This window comes from Scyliorhinus torazame, chromosome 15 (assembly GCF_047496885.1).
Source record: "Scyliorhinus torazame isolate Kashiwa2021f chromosome 15, sScyTor2.1, whole genome shotgun sequence".
In the NCBI taxonomy this organism is placed as follows: Eukaryota; Metazoa; Chordata; class Chondrichthyes; order Carcharhiniformes; family Scyliorhinidae; genus Scyliorhinus; species Scyliorhinus torazame.
Window position 1 is genome coordinate 147202748 of NC_092721.1, and position 15450 is coordinate 147218197.

Here is a 15450-nt window from a genome sequence, read left to right on the forward strand (position 1 = left end):
TATGACCGCATTCTCCCATTTGCTACTCCGTGCCTTCTTGGCCCAGCTCAGGACCATCTCTCTGTCCATGTAGCGATGGAACTTCACCAGTATTGCTCTTGGTGTTTCACCTGCCTTTGGTCTTCTCACGAGGACCCGGTACGCTCCCTCCACTTCCAGGAGGCCCATTGGGGCCTCAGCTCCCATTAGCGTGTGGAGCATCGTGCTCACATAAGCCCCAACATCAGCTCCCTCTGCTCCTTCGGGGAGACCTAGAATCCGTAGGTTTTTCCTCCTCGAGCTGTTCTCCAGGGCTTCCAGCCTTTCTACGCACCTCTTGTGTAGTGCCTCGTGTGTCTCCGTTTTTACTACCAGGCCCTGTATCTCATCTTCATTCTCGGCTGCCTTTGCCTTCACTCCACAGAGCTCCATCGCCTGGACCTTTTGTGTTTCCTTCAGTCCCTCGATTGCCAGTAGCATCGGCGCCAGCACCTCTTTCTTAAGCTCCTCCACACATCATCGGAGAAACTCCTGCTGGTCCGGGCCCCATACCATCTGGGCTCCATCCGCCGCCATCTTGCTTCTCCCTTCTCTTCTCTGCCGCTGCTCCAAAGGATCCTCCGCAATCTGGCCACTACTGTCACTCCTTTCCATCCACACCTGGGGGGACTCCTTCCTTCGTCACCCCACACTGGGTTAGGTCGAGAAAAAATTCCGTTGGGGCTCCCAATAAGAGCCCAAAAGTCCGTTAGAACGGGAGCTGCCGAAACGTGCGGCTTAGCAGTGCATCACCGCAACCGGAAGTCCGGCTTCCATTTTCTTAATACTCAATTGGAAAACATTTCTGATCATCCAGTACTGTTTGTCAGACCAGCAGTGGAGGAGTCGAAAGAGGCGGTGAGTTCGAGCTGGATGCCATCAAAGTACCTGTGCAAACTGATGCTGTGTTTTTGGCATTGCAATACCCGATTAGTAGAAGTTGTAATTTTAATAAGGTGCAAAAGTCACATTGCTGCATTATATAAAATTATGGAAAAGGTCTTTCATGGGATGTATGTACCACGCACCATCTTGCCAGTTTCTAAAGATAATGTAGTGAAATAATATTGTTTGGCTGTGAAACTTCAAATTTTCCTGAAAAATATGTTTTGACAAATCTTATTATATTGTAGTATGGCTGTTTACAAAGGTGTTAACCTTTTAGTCCTTTTTTGTTTTACAGTGATAGCAAGGCCCTTAAGGATGAAAATCTGCCACCTGTTATCTGTCAAGATGTGGAGCAATTTCAGTGAGTTTGTCAGGTTTAACACCCAAGCAATCATTAATTCATTCACCATTTTTTCAATGTATCAGGATTTAAAGTTGTGAATTCTGTTTGCACTTCTGCAGGAAGTTTGTAAAAGAACAAAAGCAGGTCCAAGAAGAAATTAGTCGAATGTCATTTAAAGCTATGCTGAAAGTACAAGAGGATATTAAGGCATTGAAGCAATTGTTAACAGTAGTTGCCAGTGGGCTTCAGAGAGATTCACTCGCCATCGACAAACTCAAGATAGAATCTGCACAGGTAAATGAAAATTGCCAGAATTATTTGATGTAGGAATGTAATGGGATCAGTTTGAAGAAATAAAGTAGACTCATCATTTTTGCTGCCAAAGAGGTGAAATCTGATACATTTGTAACTTCAATTACTGATTACAGTCAGAACTGATTTCCAGTTCCTGACTGGAAGAAAATCAGGGGCGAGATTCACCGACCCCCCGCCAGGTCGGAGAATCGCCGGGGGCTGGCGTGAATCCCGCCCCCGCCGGTTGCCGAAGTCTCCGGCACCGGATATTCGTCGGGGGCGGGAATCGCGCCGCGCCGGTTGGCGGGCTCCCCCGCGCGATTCTCTGGCCCGGATGGGCCGAAGTCCCGCCGCTAAAATGCCTGTCCCGCCGGCGTAAATTAAACCACCTACCTTACCGGCAGGACAAGGTGGCGCGGCGGGCTCCGGGGTCCTGGGGGGGGGGGGGGGGGGGGGGGGGGGGGGGAAACGGGGGGATCTGGCCCCGGGGGGTGCCCCCACGGTGGCCTGGCCCGCGATCGGGGCCCACAGATCCGCGGGCGGGCCTGTGTCGTGGGGGCACTCTTTCCCTTCCGCCTCCGCCACGGTCTCCACCATGGCGGAGGCAGAAGAGACTCCCTCCACTGCGCATGCGTGGGAAGCTGTCAGCGGCCGCTAACACTCCCGCGCATGCGCCACCCGGAGATGTTATTTCCGCGCCAGCTGGCGGGGCACCAAAGGCCTTTTCCGCCAGCTGGCGGGGTGGAAATTCATCCGGCGCCGACCTAGCCCCTCGAGGTTGGGGCTCGACCCCCAAAGATGCAGAGCATTCCGCACCTTTGGGGCGGCGCGATGCCTGTCTGATTTGCGCCGTTTTGGGCGCCAGTCGGCGGACATCGCGCCGTTTCCGGAGAATTTCGCCCCATATCTTTTGGATGGATGTATCTTCCCACATAGCCTCCAAACTGAGAAATTCTCATGCCATATTTCCAGAAGTGACCAATGGTAAAAAGAAAAAACTTTGAAACTAGCATCGAATTGGAGCGTCAAAGATCAGAGAAAAACAACTTTAAATTTGTTGGTATTTTGAATTTACTCATAGGAGCTTAAAAATGCTGAAATAGCACTAAGAACACAGAAAATACCACCAGGACTTCAGCACGAAAATACAGCACCGGCAGAGTAAGTTAGTGAATTTCTTGGAAAAAGAGTGGTTTAAGATATGGTTGTACAGTTTTTAACTTAAATCAGTTTATGGTAAAGGTTGTTTAATGATACATTGGTAATAAGGTCTGTTGAGCTCAGTTACTTCTTTGCTAATTAATTGGCTAATTGGCTGCACTTTGCTTTTTAAAAATTGTTGCATTGTCCAGTTTCACTGTCGGTGCAAAATTAAGTGACAAGCAATAGGCTGACTCACTTCAGCTGATGAGAAGGTGAATGACAGCTTGCACTTTCGGAAAGTACCATAGCAAGAAATCACAGCCTAGGCTATCTGACTCTGTGTGCCTCTGGAGCAAGGTGAGGATATTCTGACTTCCATGGAGATAGCCACCTGATCCTCGGTAAATTTCCTGCCCTGTGTTCATTTGCATGCAATATCTCCTAGCTTTCATTTAGAGACCTGCAGAACTGAGGCCAGAGACATGCTGGGGAAGAGAATTGCCAAGACCTCTTTCCAGACAAAAACTACAGCACCCTTTCTGCTCACTGTAGAATTCTGGACCTGGTTCCTTGCAGGCTCCTTTGAGGTTCTGCATTCAAATATGCCAAACAACAGATAACACAGCCGGCACACAAATCTGATTGAGAAGGGAGAAAAATTGCCTAATACCTCTCCAAGCAGTTTTCTGGCCCTGTCCATTGCAGATCCAATCGAAAACTGGCAGGGGGGGATAATGTGCTTTGCTTTTAAAATTACACAGCTAGCTGCTTCTAGTTTATTTTTTAAAAATTGACTCGGAGACTTGCACATTGTTTGAATATGAAATACTGCTGAAACATGTTAAACAAATTATTGGATTTGATATAAGAGTCCCATGTATTATATTTTGTATCAACTGCATTTTTCAGAGCAGACTCTTCTGGAGGAAAAACTGCAACTTCTAACGAAGTATACTGAACAGTTGTGATGTGGATCCCAAGCAATGGTTAAAACCAAATGTTTCTATTAGATCTCCAATTTAAAGGGCAGCCCGGTGGCGCAGTGGGTTAGCACTGCAGCCTCACGGCGCCGAGCTCCCAGGTTCAATCCCGGCCCTGGGCCACTGTCCGTGTGGAGTTTGCACATTTTCCCTGTGTTTGCGTGGGTTTCGCCCCCACAACCCAAAAGATGTGTAAACTAGGTGGATTGGCCAAGCTAAATTGCCCCTTAATTGGGAAAAAAAAAATGTATTGGGTACTCTTTTTAAAAAAAAAAAAAAAATTAAATTAAAAAAAATATATATCTCCAATTTAAATCTATCCTATTTTGTAGATAATGACTCCCATTGTAAGTTATGTTAACTTTAATGAAACTAATGTGCCCTCAATACATTCTATTTTGTTTAAAATCTCATTTTGATAAACATTTCACTGAACAAAGAACAATACAGCACAGGAACAGGCCTTTCGGCCCTCCAAGCCTGCGCCGATCATGTGTCCTATCTAGACCAACCTCCTGTGTCCTTCTATACCCCGCCTGTTCATGTGCCTATCCAGATAAGTCTTAAAGGTCGCTTTGATACAATGCAATATTGGTGAAGTAATGGACTGATATCAGGTTTTAAGAATGATTGAGGGAGCCTGCAAATTTATTTTCTAAATCCTGGGCTAACCCAGCAAAATAAGATTTGACCTTTCATTCATACTTCTACATTATTTATTGGCACTATCTGAAGGTCATACAGTTGGTTAGATAGTGATGTCTTCATAAAGTATTAATTGAATATTCTCCTGAATATACTGTGATTGAGCGAAAGAGATTTTAAAAGAAACATGCTCAAATTTGTGCTTGGTATCCAGTAGTTTTCACAGCTATTTGTTTCCTACATTAGCTGCATTAATAGCATAGCAAGTGCAGTTTAAATTTGTAAACAATTAATAAATAATTGATAGTTGAACTTAAAATAAATAGGAGCATGAATAGGCCAATTGCCCCTTTGGGCCTGCCCCACCATTCAATAATATATCTGAGTATGATATATATACTTGCCTGCCTGCCCCTATAACCTTTGACTCACTTGTGGGGAATAAAAATCTGTCCAACTCGGCCTTGAAAATATTTAATAACACCGCTTCCACTACTCTCTTTGAACAGAATTTGAAAGACTAGCCACCATATGAGAGAATAAATTATTTCTCATTTTAAAAAAAATGGAACCTCTTCTTTGAAAACATGGTCCCCTAGTTCCCCACAAGGGGAAACATTCTCAGCATTTATCCTATTGAATCTTATGTTTCCATAAGATCACCTCTCATTCTCCTGAATTTTGAAGGTTTAGAGGCTGGTTTAGCACACTGGGCTAAATCGCTGGCTTTTAAAGCAGACCAAGGCAGGCCAGCGTGGTTCAATTCCCGTACCAGCCTCTCCGAACAGGCGCTGGAATGTGGCAACTAGGGGCTTTTCACAGTAACTTCATTGAAGCCTACTCATGACAATAAGTGATTTCCATTTCATTTTCAGTATGGGCCTAACCTGCTTAACCTTTCCTCAGACGACAAACCCTTCATCCCAGGAATCAGCCGAATGAACTGAACTGTTTTGAATGCAAGTATAGGCAGTCCTCGGACTTGCAACACGACTGAAAAATGCGTCTCAAGTTAAAACATTGTTTCTCAAGGGAAAATCGGTTCCAAGAAAAGAACAGCAAAGGAACAGGCCCTTCAGCCCTCCAAGCCTGTGCCAATCATGATACCCTAACTTTTTTTTAAAAAAAGGTCAGCACGGTGGTGCAGTGGTTAGCATTGTTGCCTCTCGGCGCCGAGGTCCCAGGTTTGATTCCGGCTCTGGGGTCCCAGGTTTAATCCCGGCTCTGGGTCACTGTCCATGTGGAGTTCGCACATTCTCCTCGATTTTGTGTGGGTTTCGCCCCCACAACCCAAAGATGTGAAGGGTAGGTGGATTGGCCACGCTGAATTGCCCTTTAATTGGGAAAAATGAATTGGGTACTCCTAAATTTTTAAAAAAACTTTTTTAAAAGTTTCCTTCCCTTACTCAGTCCGTATCCCTCTATTTCCTCCCTATTCATGTACCCATCCAGATGCTTCTTAAATGTTGCTAATTTGCCTACTTCCACCACATCCTCTGGCAACGTGTTCCAGGCACCCACCACTCTGCGTGAAAAACTTACCCCGCACATCTCCCTTAAACCTTCCCCCTCTCGCCTTGAACCTGTGCCCCCTTCTAATTGATACTCCCACCCTTGGAAAAAGCCTCTGACTATCGCAGCTGTCTATGCTCTCATAATTTTGTACCAACTTACAATGCTATAAAATGGGGGTTTATGTTCGTGAACTATGGCCTGATACGCTATTTTCAACAAAATAATTCAGAATTGTGTATTCATTAGTTTATACTCGATCAATTATAGGCGCATAATGAACCAACAGTAACATATTGACATTTTAATGTACAGGTGTATATATATACTCTATAGTACTGGACAGTCTTGTCCACTGTACATCCAACTACAAATTATCTAAAAAGCACAGATTTGGGCAGCACAGTGGCGCAGTGGGTTAGCACTGCGGCCTCACGGCGCCGAGCTCCCAGGTTCGATCTCTGCTCTGGGTCACTGTCTGGAGTTTGCACATCCTCCCTTTGTTTGCGCGTGTTTCGTCCCCGCAACCCAAAAGATGTGCAAGCTAGGTGGATTGGCCACACTAAATTGCCCCTTGGAAAAAAATGAACCGGATACTCTAAATTTAAAAAAAAAAATGCGCAGATTTTTAAAAAACCTTCAAGTAATTTGTCATCTTCATTCTTGGGTTGGACTGGGCTTTAGTTAGAGATTTTGATGGGTTGTTGTTTGGAGGTTTCTTGGGATTCTTGGCTTCAGGTTTTTCTGGAGTCTTCTCTGCTTTCTTAAAAGAAGTGTCCAAGGAAGTTTGGACAAATATTCTCCTCTTTTCCTTGTAAATTTCTCTGGAGCAGCTGTACATGTTGTATGTGCCCCTCTTCACTGATGCACGGCATTCAATGTTTGGGTCATGTTCCTAAAACTAGCCATTCGCAGCTTCTGAATGTTGAAATGTCTCCGTCTCAGTGCTGTTGAGGCTTTATGAGGAGGAATCACTTCTATAGCGGGTGCATCTTCTTCCTGTGCTGCTTTTTGCTATTCCAATTCAATGAGGTCCTCGTTAGTTAGTTCTTCAGAATGTGATACCAGCAACTCATCAATATCCTCTGTGCAGTGTTTAAGTTGCGTTTTTCACCCATTTCAACAATATTTCTGGTCACCTCCAGTTTCCATAAAGCCTTGGCAGTCGTGGTTAGGGAACAGGACTAGCAAACTTTGGACGTAATTATGGTAATTTGGTGGAAAGTTACTGGTTGACTCTTGGGACAAGACTTTAATTCCTTCAAAAGACAAATTGGACCTTTGTGTCCTTATGGAAACTGTCAATGGAAATGAAATATGGTCTTGCCTGGATCATTCACATACTCCAAACAAAAGAGTAAACTTTTGAAATAAATCTTTGAGTAAGTACCATCAATTGCTTCCGGGAATGTTCCTCCTTCATCTTGTTTCTTCAACCACAGTCCATCCCTCCACCCATTGCAAGTTATCTGTTTCTCACCAAGGTTCTCCATTTGCCCACTGAGCGCATTTCATTTTAGTTAGCAAAGTAGCCTTTAAACTTGGGGCAAACAAATATTCATGCACTTGAAAATAGTCATGCTATAGTGAATATCAACAGCTAATTCTGAATTATGTTTTGACAGCTATTTCAGACAGCTGGTTGAACAGTGTGAGGTTCAGTTACAACAGTACCGACAACAAATAGAGGAATTGGAAAATCACCTCGCTACTCAGGCTAACAGTTCTCATATGACCCCACAAGGTTTGGATAATTAAAAAAGTTCAAATGTTTTGCAGTACAGGGTAGCATAGTGATGAATGTTTACGAAGCAATATGTTCTACCATTTTACAATAGGGTGTCTGACTTCCCCAATGTATAGGTGCATACGTAACTAAGTTTGTTTGCTGTAGTGGAGTGAGAAACTGTTCTTCCCCCATCGAGGGTTAAGTTGAAACACAAATAAAACATTTTCAGTGGTGAAGAAAGAGCAAAGAGTCAAATGCAGAAGAGGACTTTGAGCCTCCACCCACACCCTCTGACAAGTGCAATTTGTATTTGCATTTCCTCTTTATAACATTTAAAAGATATAACTTCCAAAAACATGCAACAAACTTGCTAATCTGGAGAACTGTGAAGCACTCCACCGGTCAGGTTACATCTGTGAGGAGAAGATAATAGCGTTCATGGGCGAAATTCTCCCCCAACGGCGCGATGTCCGCCGACTGGCGCCAAAAACGGCGCCAATCAGACGGGCATCGCGCCGGCCCAAAGGTGCGGAATGCTCCGCATCTTTGGGGGCCGAGCCCCAACATTGAGGGGCTAGGCCGGCGCCGGAGGGATTTCCGCCCCGCCAGCTGGCGGAAATGGCGTTTTTTGCCCCGCCAGCTGGCGGAAATGGCGTTTGGTGCCCCGCCAGCTGGCGCAGAAATGCGGCGCATGCGCGGGAGCGTCAGCGGCCGCTGACAGTTTCCCGCGCATACGCAGTGGGGAGAGTCTCTTCCGCCTCCGCCATGGTGGAGGCCGTGGCGGAGGCGGAAGGGAAAGAGTGCCCCCACGGCACAGGCCCGCCCGCGGATCGGTGGGCCCCGATCGCGGGCCAGGCCACCGTGGGGGCACCCCCCGGGGTCAGATCGCCCCGCGCCCCCCCAGGACCCCGGAGCCCGCCCACGCCGCCTGGTCCTGCCGGTAAATACCAGCTTTGATTTACGCCGGCGGGACAGGCAATTTCTGGGCGGGACTTCGGCCCATCCGGGCCGGAGAATTGAGCGGGGGGTCCCGCCAACCGGCGCGGCCCGATTCCCGCCCCCGCCCAATCTCCGGTACCGGAGACTTCGGCGGGGGCGGGATTCACGGCAGCCAACGGCCATTCTCCGACCCGGCGGGGGGTCGGAGAATGACGCCCCATATTACAGGTTAATGGGCGACATGGTAGCATAGTGGTTAGCACTGTTGCTTAGAGCTCCTGGGTCCCAGGTCCGATTCCCAGTTTGGGTCATTGTCTGTGCAGAGTCTGCACGTTCTCCCCGTGTCTGCGTGGGTTTCCTCCGGGTGCTCCGGTTTTCTCCCACGGTCCAAAGATGTGCAGGTCAGGTGGATTGGCCATGCTAAATTGCCCTTAGTGTCCAAAAAGGGTTATGTGGGGTTAATGGGTTATGGGAATAGAGTGGAGGTGCTCTTTCCAAGGGCTGGTGCAGATTTGATGGGCCGAATGGTCTCCTGCACTATAAAATCCATGATCCTTCATCAGAACCTGCTTAATCATCCATGCAGTATATCCTTGTAACTTGTGTCCCATTCTAGCTAATTGTCCAAGTATACACATCCACTCGTGGAAGAAAAAGGTTCTAGCCTTGCATAACATTTGACCCAATTTTGTATGTGTCTTTTTACTTTGCAGTCAGTTTTAAAACACCAACTTGCATTGATCATATCCATCGCCTTCAGCATTTAAATAAATTCGGTTTTCAATCTACTATAGTTTAAAATCTTAAATCTCAGAATTGCTTTCATTCTTCTCCAAAGCTTCTGTGAAATTTATTATCAGATGCTCTTAGTGGGGTTGGTGATAGGGAGCAGAAAAAAATAATAGTGCAGCATTTAAGAGCAGCTTGTCAGAAGTATTTAATGATCCTTAAGGGACCACAAACATTTTCAGAACAGAAGGAACCCCATTCAGCTTGTCTCCGATTGTCAGTTTGTGACAAGTCTCAATGTCACCATTTTTAGTGTCTTGAATGAATACATAGAAATTTACATTTTAGTTTGCAGATGACACTAAGTTGAGAGGCGCAGTAAATTGTGTGGATGGGAACAGGAAAGGACATGGTCAGACTAGATGAGAGTGCAAACCTATGAGGAAGGTTACCCATTTTCGATCTAGAAAAGATGAAGTGAAATATTTATTTCAATGGTGAGAGACGAGGGACCATGAGCAGAGAGGTTCATGTGCACATCACTATAAGCTGGTAATCTAAAAGGTTAATAGAATATTGGCCTTTAACTCAAGGGGGTTGGAATTCAAAGGTGAAGAAGTGATGATTCATGTGTAAAGAGCTTTGATTACATCCTCTCTGACATATTGCATTCAATTTTAGGTGTCAAACATCAGGATAGTTATACTTGCCTTGGAAGAGATAAAATGCAGATTCACCAGAATGATAAGAGAGCTTACATTATGAGATGGGCTGCATCGTTGTACAAGTTTGGCTTGTATTCCCGTGAGTTTAGAAGGTTGGGGATAATTTAGTTATCATGTTGAAAAAATTCAAAAAGGTTACAAAGGCATACTGGATACATTTTAACCAAGGCATAGAATCTAAAAAACAGTTTGCTGGAACTGTATAAAGCACTCGTTAGACCATAGCTTGACTACTGTGTAGAATTCTGATCACTGCATTACGGAGGGTTTATCAGAATGTTTTTCCAAGACTGGAGAGCTGAAAGACTGGAAATGTTGAGGAGGCTGAAGGAAAATATAATTGGTATGTATAAAATTGTGAAGACCTATTTCCCTAAGAAGATAAGATGAGCATGGGGGGCTGGAAAGTAAGATCAGACTGGATAGCTCTTTTCTGGCTGGCATGAACCTGATGGGCCAAAGTGGTTTCTTTCTGTGCAGAAAATGTCTTTATTTATTTCACTCCTTTATAAAGTCTTGGAAATGTTCTAGATAGCAACTTGGAAAATGTATTTTCTGGATAGAGAATTTATTTAGAGCAGTTGTTTACCTGGAGACCTGCATATAAAATTTGTCTCTGACAAAACCAACAATTTGAAGAAAAATTGCTATTTGTTGAACTTGAGGGAAATCAGTGGGAAGATATTGCATACTTTCTCTCCACTTCCCAGTTTCAATATCAGGCCTTGCCAGGTCAGAGGAGTGTACTTACAAAAGTAAAGCTTCCATTTTCCCCAACACTGGCTTTTTTCAATTTTTGTCCGGAATTGAGAGGAAAATAAAACTTGGCTGTGCCAGTAGCTGGGAAAGTGGGAATAGTAATAGAACAAACATCCTGAAGAGGAGATTCCAACATTTTGGCTCAACTTCACAAAGTAGCTATTTTAGCAAATATCAAATAATGTATTAGTGAAGATTTGAGGCGAGAGAAACTCTAGGTAAGGTAGCTACCAATTAATTACTCGTAATTACCATCCCCTTTGAACAGAAAAAAAAATCAGTATAACAATCGGACAGTGCGATTCTTGAGAAATGTATGGATGTTGATTAAATAGAATTGTATTTGGCTATCATTTCCTCCACAATAAAATACTTAGCCAATGCTTGGACCTGAATAATGACCAATGAGTCATTGGAGTGTGCCCATGAGCCATGCCTCAGCGAGAAATCGTTATCTTTGGAGAGAGGGATGACATATGGCAATCAACATTAAATGAACAAAATATTTGTTTTGATTTTTGCTGTTTAACTATTTTTGTCATTCTTACAGACTTATCTCTTGCAATGCAGAAAGTATACCAGACGTTTGTAGCTTTGGCTGCCCAACTCCAGTCAGTACACGAAAGTGCAAAGGTAGGGTTTGAGTTGAGTATTTGCTTGAAAATCCTAAAAAGTTAATATTTTTGAAGGCTAACAAAATATATATATTAGCTGTTGATAATATTTAGTGGAATAGTATGCTAACTTCTGTTTTAGCATATATTCATGAACAAAGCTAATATCTGTGGAAAAGTTATTCCAGGAAGTTATGTTACCACTGAAGAAAATATTGCTTGAGGTTTTATTTCATATGTATTTGTATATTAAAATCAATGGGTATTTCACCATATTCCATTTCAAAATACTTTTCTTTTAAAAACCCTATGACAACTTTTGTCCCCAAAAATCAATACCTGAAGGTGGTGCTGTGATGCTATCATAATAACAATCCTGGTATGTAACTGGTCTCCATTTGTAAGCCATTGTTCATATCCTTTCTACTTAGTGACTTGACAAAAAATATTTGCTCAAGCCCTGTGCTATGATTATCAGCTGATGTGCAAATTATTTAGAATTCTTATTGCTCAGTGTTACATTGCCCCTGTTATTTTTTTAAATAAATTTGGAGTGTTTCATTATAAAAATGATTTACAGTCCCATTAAAAGCAGTGACCTTTTAACAAGTTTTGGGAAAGCCAGTGCTTGCTACGAGTCTGAATAATTGAGCCTCCTCAGCAGTAATCTATGCAATACCTCATTGAAGTACTGATGTTCCTATAATCATAGTTAGTAACACTTCTATAAAGCAGCCATGAGAAAACATTCAAGGATCCAAGGATTCACTTTCCATTTTACTGAATAGTCACCAGAGTAAATAAGAGAAAGTATTTCCAGTGACAGAAAGATCAGTAACCAGAGGACATTGATTTGAGGTAAATGATAAAACAACTGAAGACAATATGAGGGAAAACATATTTATAGCAAGTTGTTAGGATTGGGACTGCAGGGCTGCACGGTGGCCCAGTGGTTAGCATGAAATTGCCCCTTAATTAGAAAAAAAAGATTTGGGTATTTTATATTTATAAAAACGGATTGGGAATGCACTGAAAACAAATTCAATAATAACTTTGAAAAGAAAATTTGACAAATACCTGAAGAAAACTTGCAGAATGACAGGGAAAGAACAGGGGAGTGAGATTGATTGTATTGCTGTTTCAAAGAGCTAGTATAGGCACAATGGGCCAAAGGATAATTTTTGATTTCCTGCATTTTGGTTATATTCCATTTGGGAAGGGAGAAACTGAATCTGCATGCAGAAAATTCTCACAGCACCATCATTCATCATCCTATTAATCAATCTTCTGTGGTATTGTACATGACTAGTCAAGGCCAAGTGCTTATTCAGGTCAAGCAGAGAAACTGGACTAAGGGGAAGGTGAAATGGGAGTGAAAGAGAGAGGAGAAAAGACTTCTTAAGTTATGAGATCACGATCCTTGCTTTTAATTATAATTGGAGACCATGCAGTTTTACTAAAATTGGGAACTCTTCACTTGGCATGAAATTACCCATTTCTACCCATTGAAGTTGTCCAACATTCACTTTTCAAAATGCATCTATCCCACTTGGGGACCTCCCTAACCACTTCTGCTGTAATACATTGTGGTTGACTCTTAAATGCGCTCTGAAATGGCCTAGCAAGCCACTCCGTTGTATTCAACCACTAAGAAAACACAAATAGGAATGAGACTGGGCAGACCGCACTGCATCGATCTAGGCACTGGAAACGACAATGGCAAACTCAGCCCTGCAAAGTCTTTTTAAAAATAAATTTAGAGTACCCAATTCACTTTTTTCAATTAAGGGTCAATTTAGCGTGGCCAATCCACCTAGCTTGCACATCTTTGGGTTGTGGGGATGAAACCCACGCAAACACTGGGAATGTGCAAACTACACAAGGACAGTGACCCAGAGCAGGGATCGAACTTGGGACCTCGGCGCCGTGAGGCAACAGGGCTAACCCACTGTGCCACCGTGCTGCCACCAAAGTCCTCTTTTTACTAACATCTGGGGGCTTGTGACAAAGTTGGGAGAGCTATCTCCCAGGCTAGTCAAGCCTGGCATAATCATACTCACGGAATGATACTTTATAGACAATGTCCCAGACACCACTATTACCGTTCTTGGGTATGTCCTGTCGCACCAGCATTACAGACCCAGCAGAAGTGGTAGCATAGTAGTATACAGTCGGGAGGGGTTGCCCTGGGAGTCCTCAAATTGAATGGACCCCATGAAATCTCATGGCTTCAGATTAAACATGGGCATGGAAACCTCCAACTGATTACCACGCACCATCCACCACAAGCTGATAAATCAGTACTCTTCCATGTTGAACACCATTTGGAGGCAGCACTGAGGGTGGCAAGGGCACAGAGGCAGAATGTACTCTGTCTGGGTGGAGGACTTCAGTGTCAAGAGTGGCTCGGTAGAACCGTTACAGACCGAGATGGTCAGGTCCGAAAGGAGATAGCTGCTAGACTGGGACTGCAGCAGGTGGTGAGGGAGCCAACAAGAGGGAAAAACATACTTCACCTCATCCTCACCAACCTACGTGCTGCAGATGCATCTGTCCATGACCATGGGCGTCATTCTCCGACCCCCCGCCGGGTCGGAGAATCGCCGGGGGCTGGCGTGAATCCCGCCCCGGCCGGTTGCCGAAGTCTCCGGCACCGGAGATTCGGCGGGGGCGGGAATCTTGCCGCGCCGGTTGGCGGGCCCCCCGCTCGATTCTCCGGCCCGGGTGGGCCGAAGTCCCGCCGATAAATTGCCTTTCCCGCCGGTGTGGATTAAACCACCTTTTGAACAGCGGGACAAGGCGACGTGGGCAGGCTCCGGGGTCCTGGGGGGGGCGCGGGGCGATCTGGCCCCGGGGGGTGCCCCCACGGTGGCCTGGCCCGCGATCGGGGCCCACCGATCCGCGGGCGGGCCTGTGCCGTGGGGGCACTCTTTCCCTTCCGCCTCCGCCACGGTCTCCACCATGGCGGAGGCGGAAGAGACTCCCTCCACTGCGCATGCGTGGGAAACTGTCAGCGGCCGCTGATGCTCCCGCGCATGCGCCGCCCCGAGATGTAATTTCCGCGCCAGCTGGCGGGGCAATAAAGGCCGTTTCCGCCAGCTGGCGGGGCGGAAATTCCTCCGGCGTCGGCCTAGCCCCTCAATGTTGGGGCTCGGCCCCCAAAGATGCGGAGCATTCCGGACCTTTGGGGCGGCGCGATGCACGTCTGATTGGCGCCGTTTTGGGCGCCAGTCGGCGGACATCGCGCCGTTTCGGGAGAATTTCGCCCCATATCTGTAAAAGTGACCACCGTACAGTCCTTTTGGAGACGAAGTCCTGTCTTGTGACTAATAGAGGATTTTAGTACAATTTGTTTATTAATGTATTGGCCAATTTAAGGGTTAATAGCCTAGGGCTAAAGTGTGATTGCTTGCAGTGGTCCTGTTTTAAACAAAAAGAATTATGTTTTGCAGGTGCTGGGAGCTTTTAACAGGGGGGGGGATGAAATTGCCAAAGGAATGTTTTTCAGTCTGCTAATGCACTGTAGTTTTGACTGGGGACAGTGTCTGGGGAGTTGTGTGTTTTCAGTACCTGGAAATGTTTTTTTTCAGCTTGTCAGATGATGTCCGTGCTGGGTGGAGCTAGGAGAGAGATTTTGAAAAAGCTTTTGAAGCGGTCTGATCTGGCTACCACAAGAGTCCACAAGTAAAAGACAATTCTCTCCCAGTAGGATAGCTTAAAAAAAGAGTAGTAATATTATAAAGCAGCACAGTCTTTTCTGAAGACAAGGAAGAGGTTGAAGCAGCTATTTGAAGATATTCAGCCAGAGTCTGCAGGGGTTCTAACAGGCCCAAATCTGTTCTGCAAAGCAAGTATTACTTTTTGCCCTGCTGTTTTTAAGCTGGATTGAGAGCTGTATGTTTCTTGTTGTTTAATGGGAAATTGAGTAGTAGTGCTAAGGGGTAGTTGTAAGCTGTTCTTTTCGGGTGTGAAGTTAAAAGTTTAATACTGTATTCATAACAAAGTTTTGTTTTAAAATACCAAATTCCTATTTATCATGCAATCACTCCTGGAGCGAATCATTCTTTCTGCACAGTCTTAAAAATAAACTAAAATATTAGGATTTCGATCCAGTATCCTAACCACTGTTGGG

The 15450-nt window shown here is 44.9% G+C and overlaps 1 protein-coding gene across 4 annotated transcripts in view; it reads left to right on the plus strand.

The window, feature by feature from the left end:
* Nucleotides 1–15450, plus strand: part of nup58 (nucleoporin 58) — a 101161-nt gene that overhangs the window by 43658 nt on the left and 42053 nt on the right. For all 4 annotated transcript variants that reach the window (XM_072476902.1, XM_072476905.1, XM_072476906.1 and 1 more), the window contains exons 8-12: nucleotides 1202–1267; nucleotides 1369–1543; nucleotides 2625–2704; nucleotides 7449–7567; nucleotides 11255–11337. In XM_072476902.1, coding sequence (XP_072333003.1) covers nucleotides 1202–1267; nucleotides 1369–1543; nucleotides 2625–2704; nucleotides 7449–7567; nucleotides 11255–11337 — 523 coding nt within the window. The remainder of the gene's footprint in view (nucleotides 1–1201; nucleotides 1268–1368; nucleotides 1544–2624; nucleotides 2705–7448; nucleotides 7568–11254; nucleotides 11338–15450) is intronic.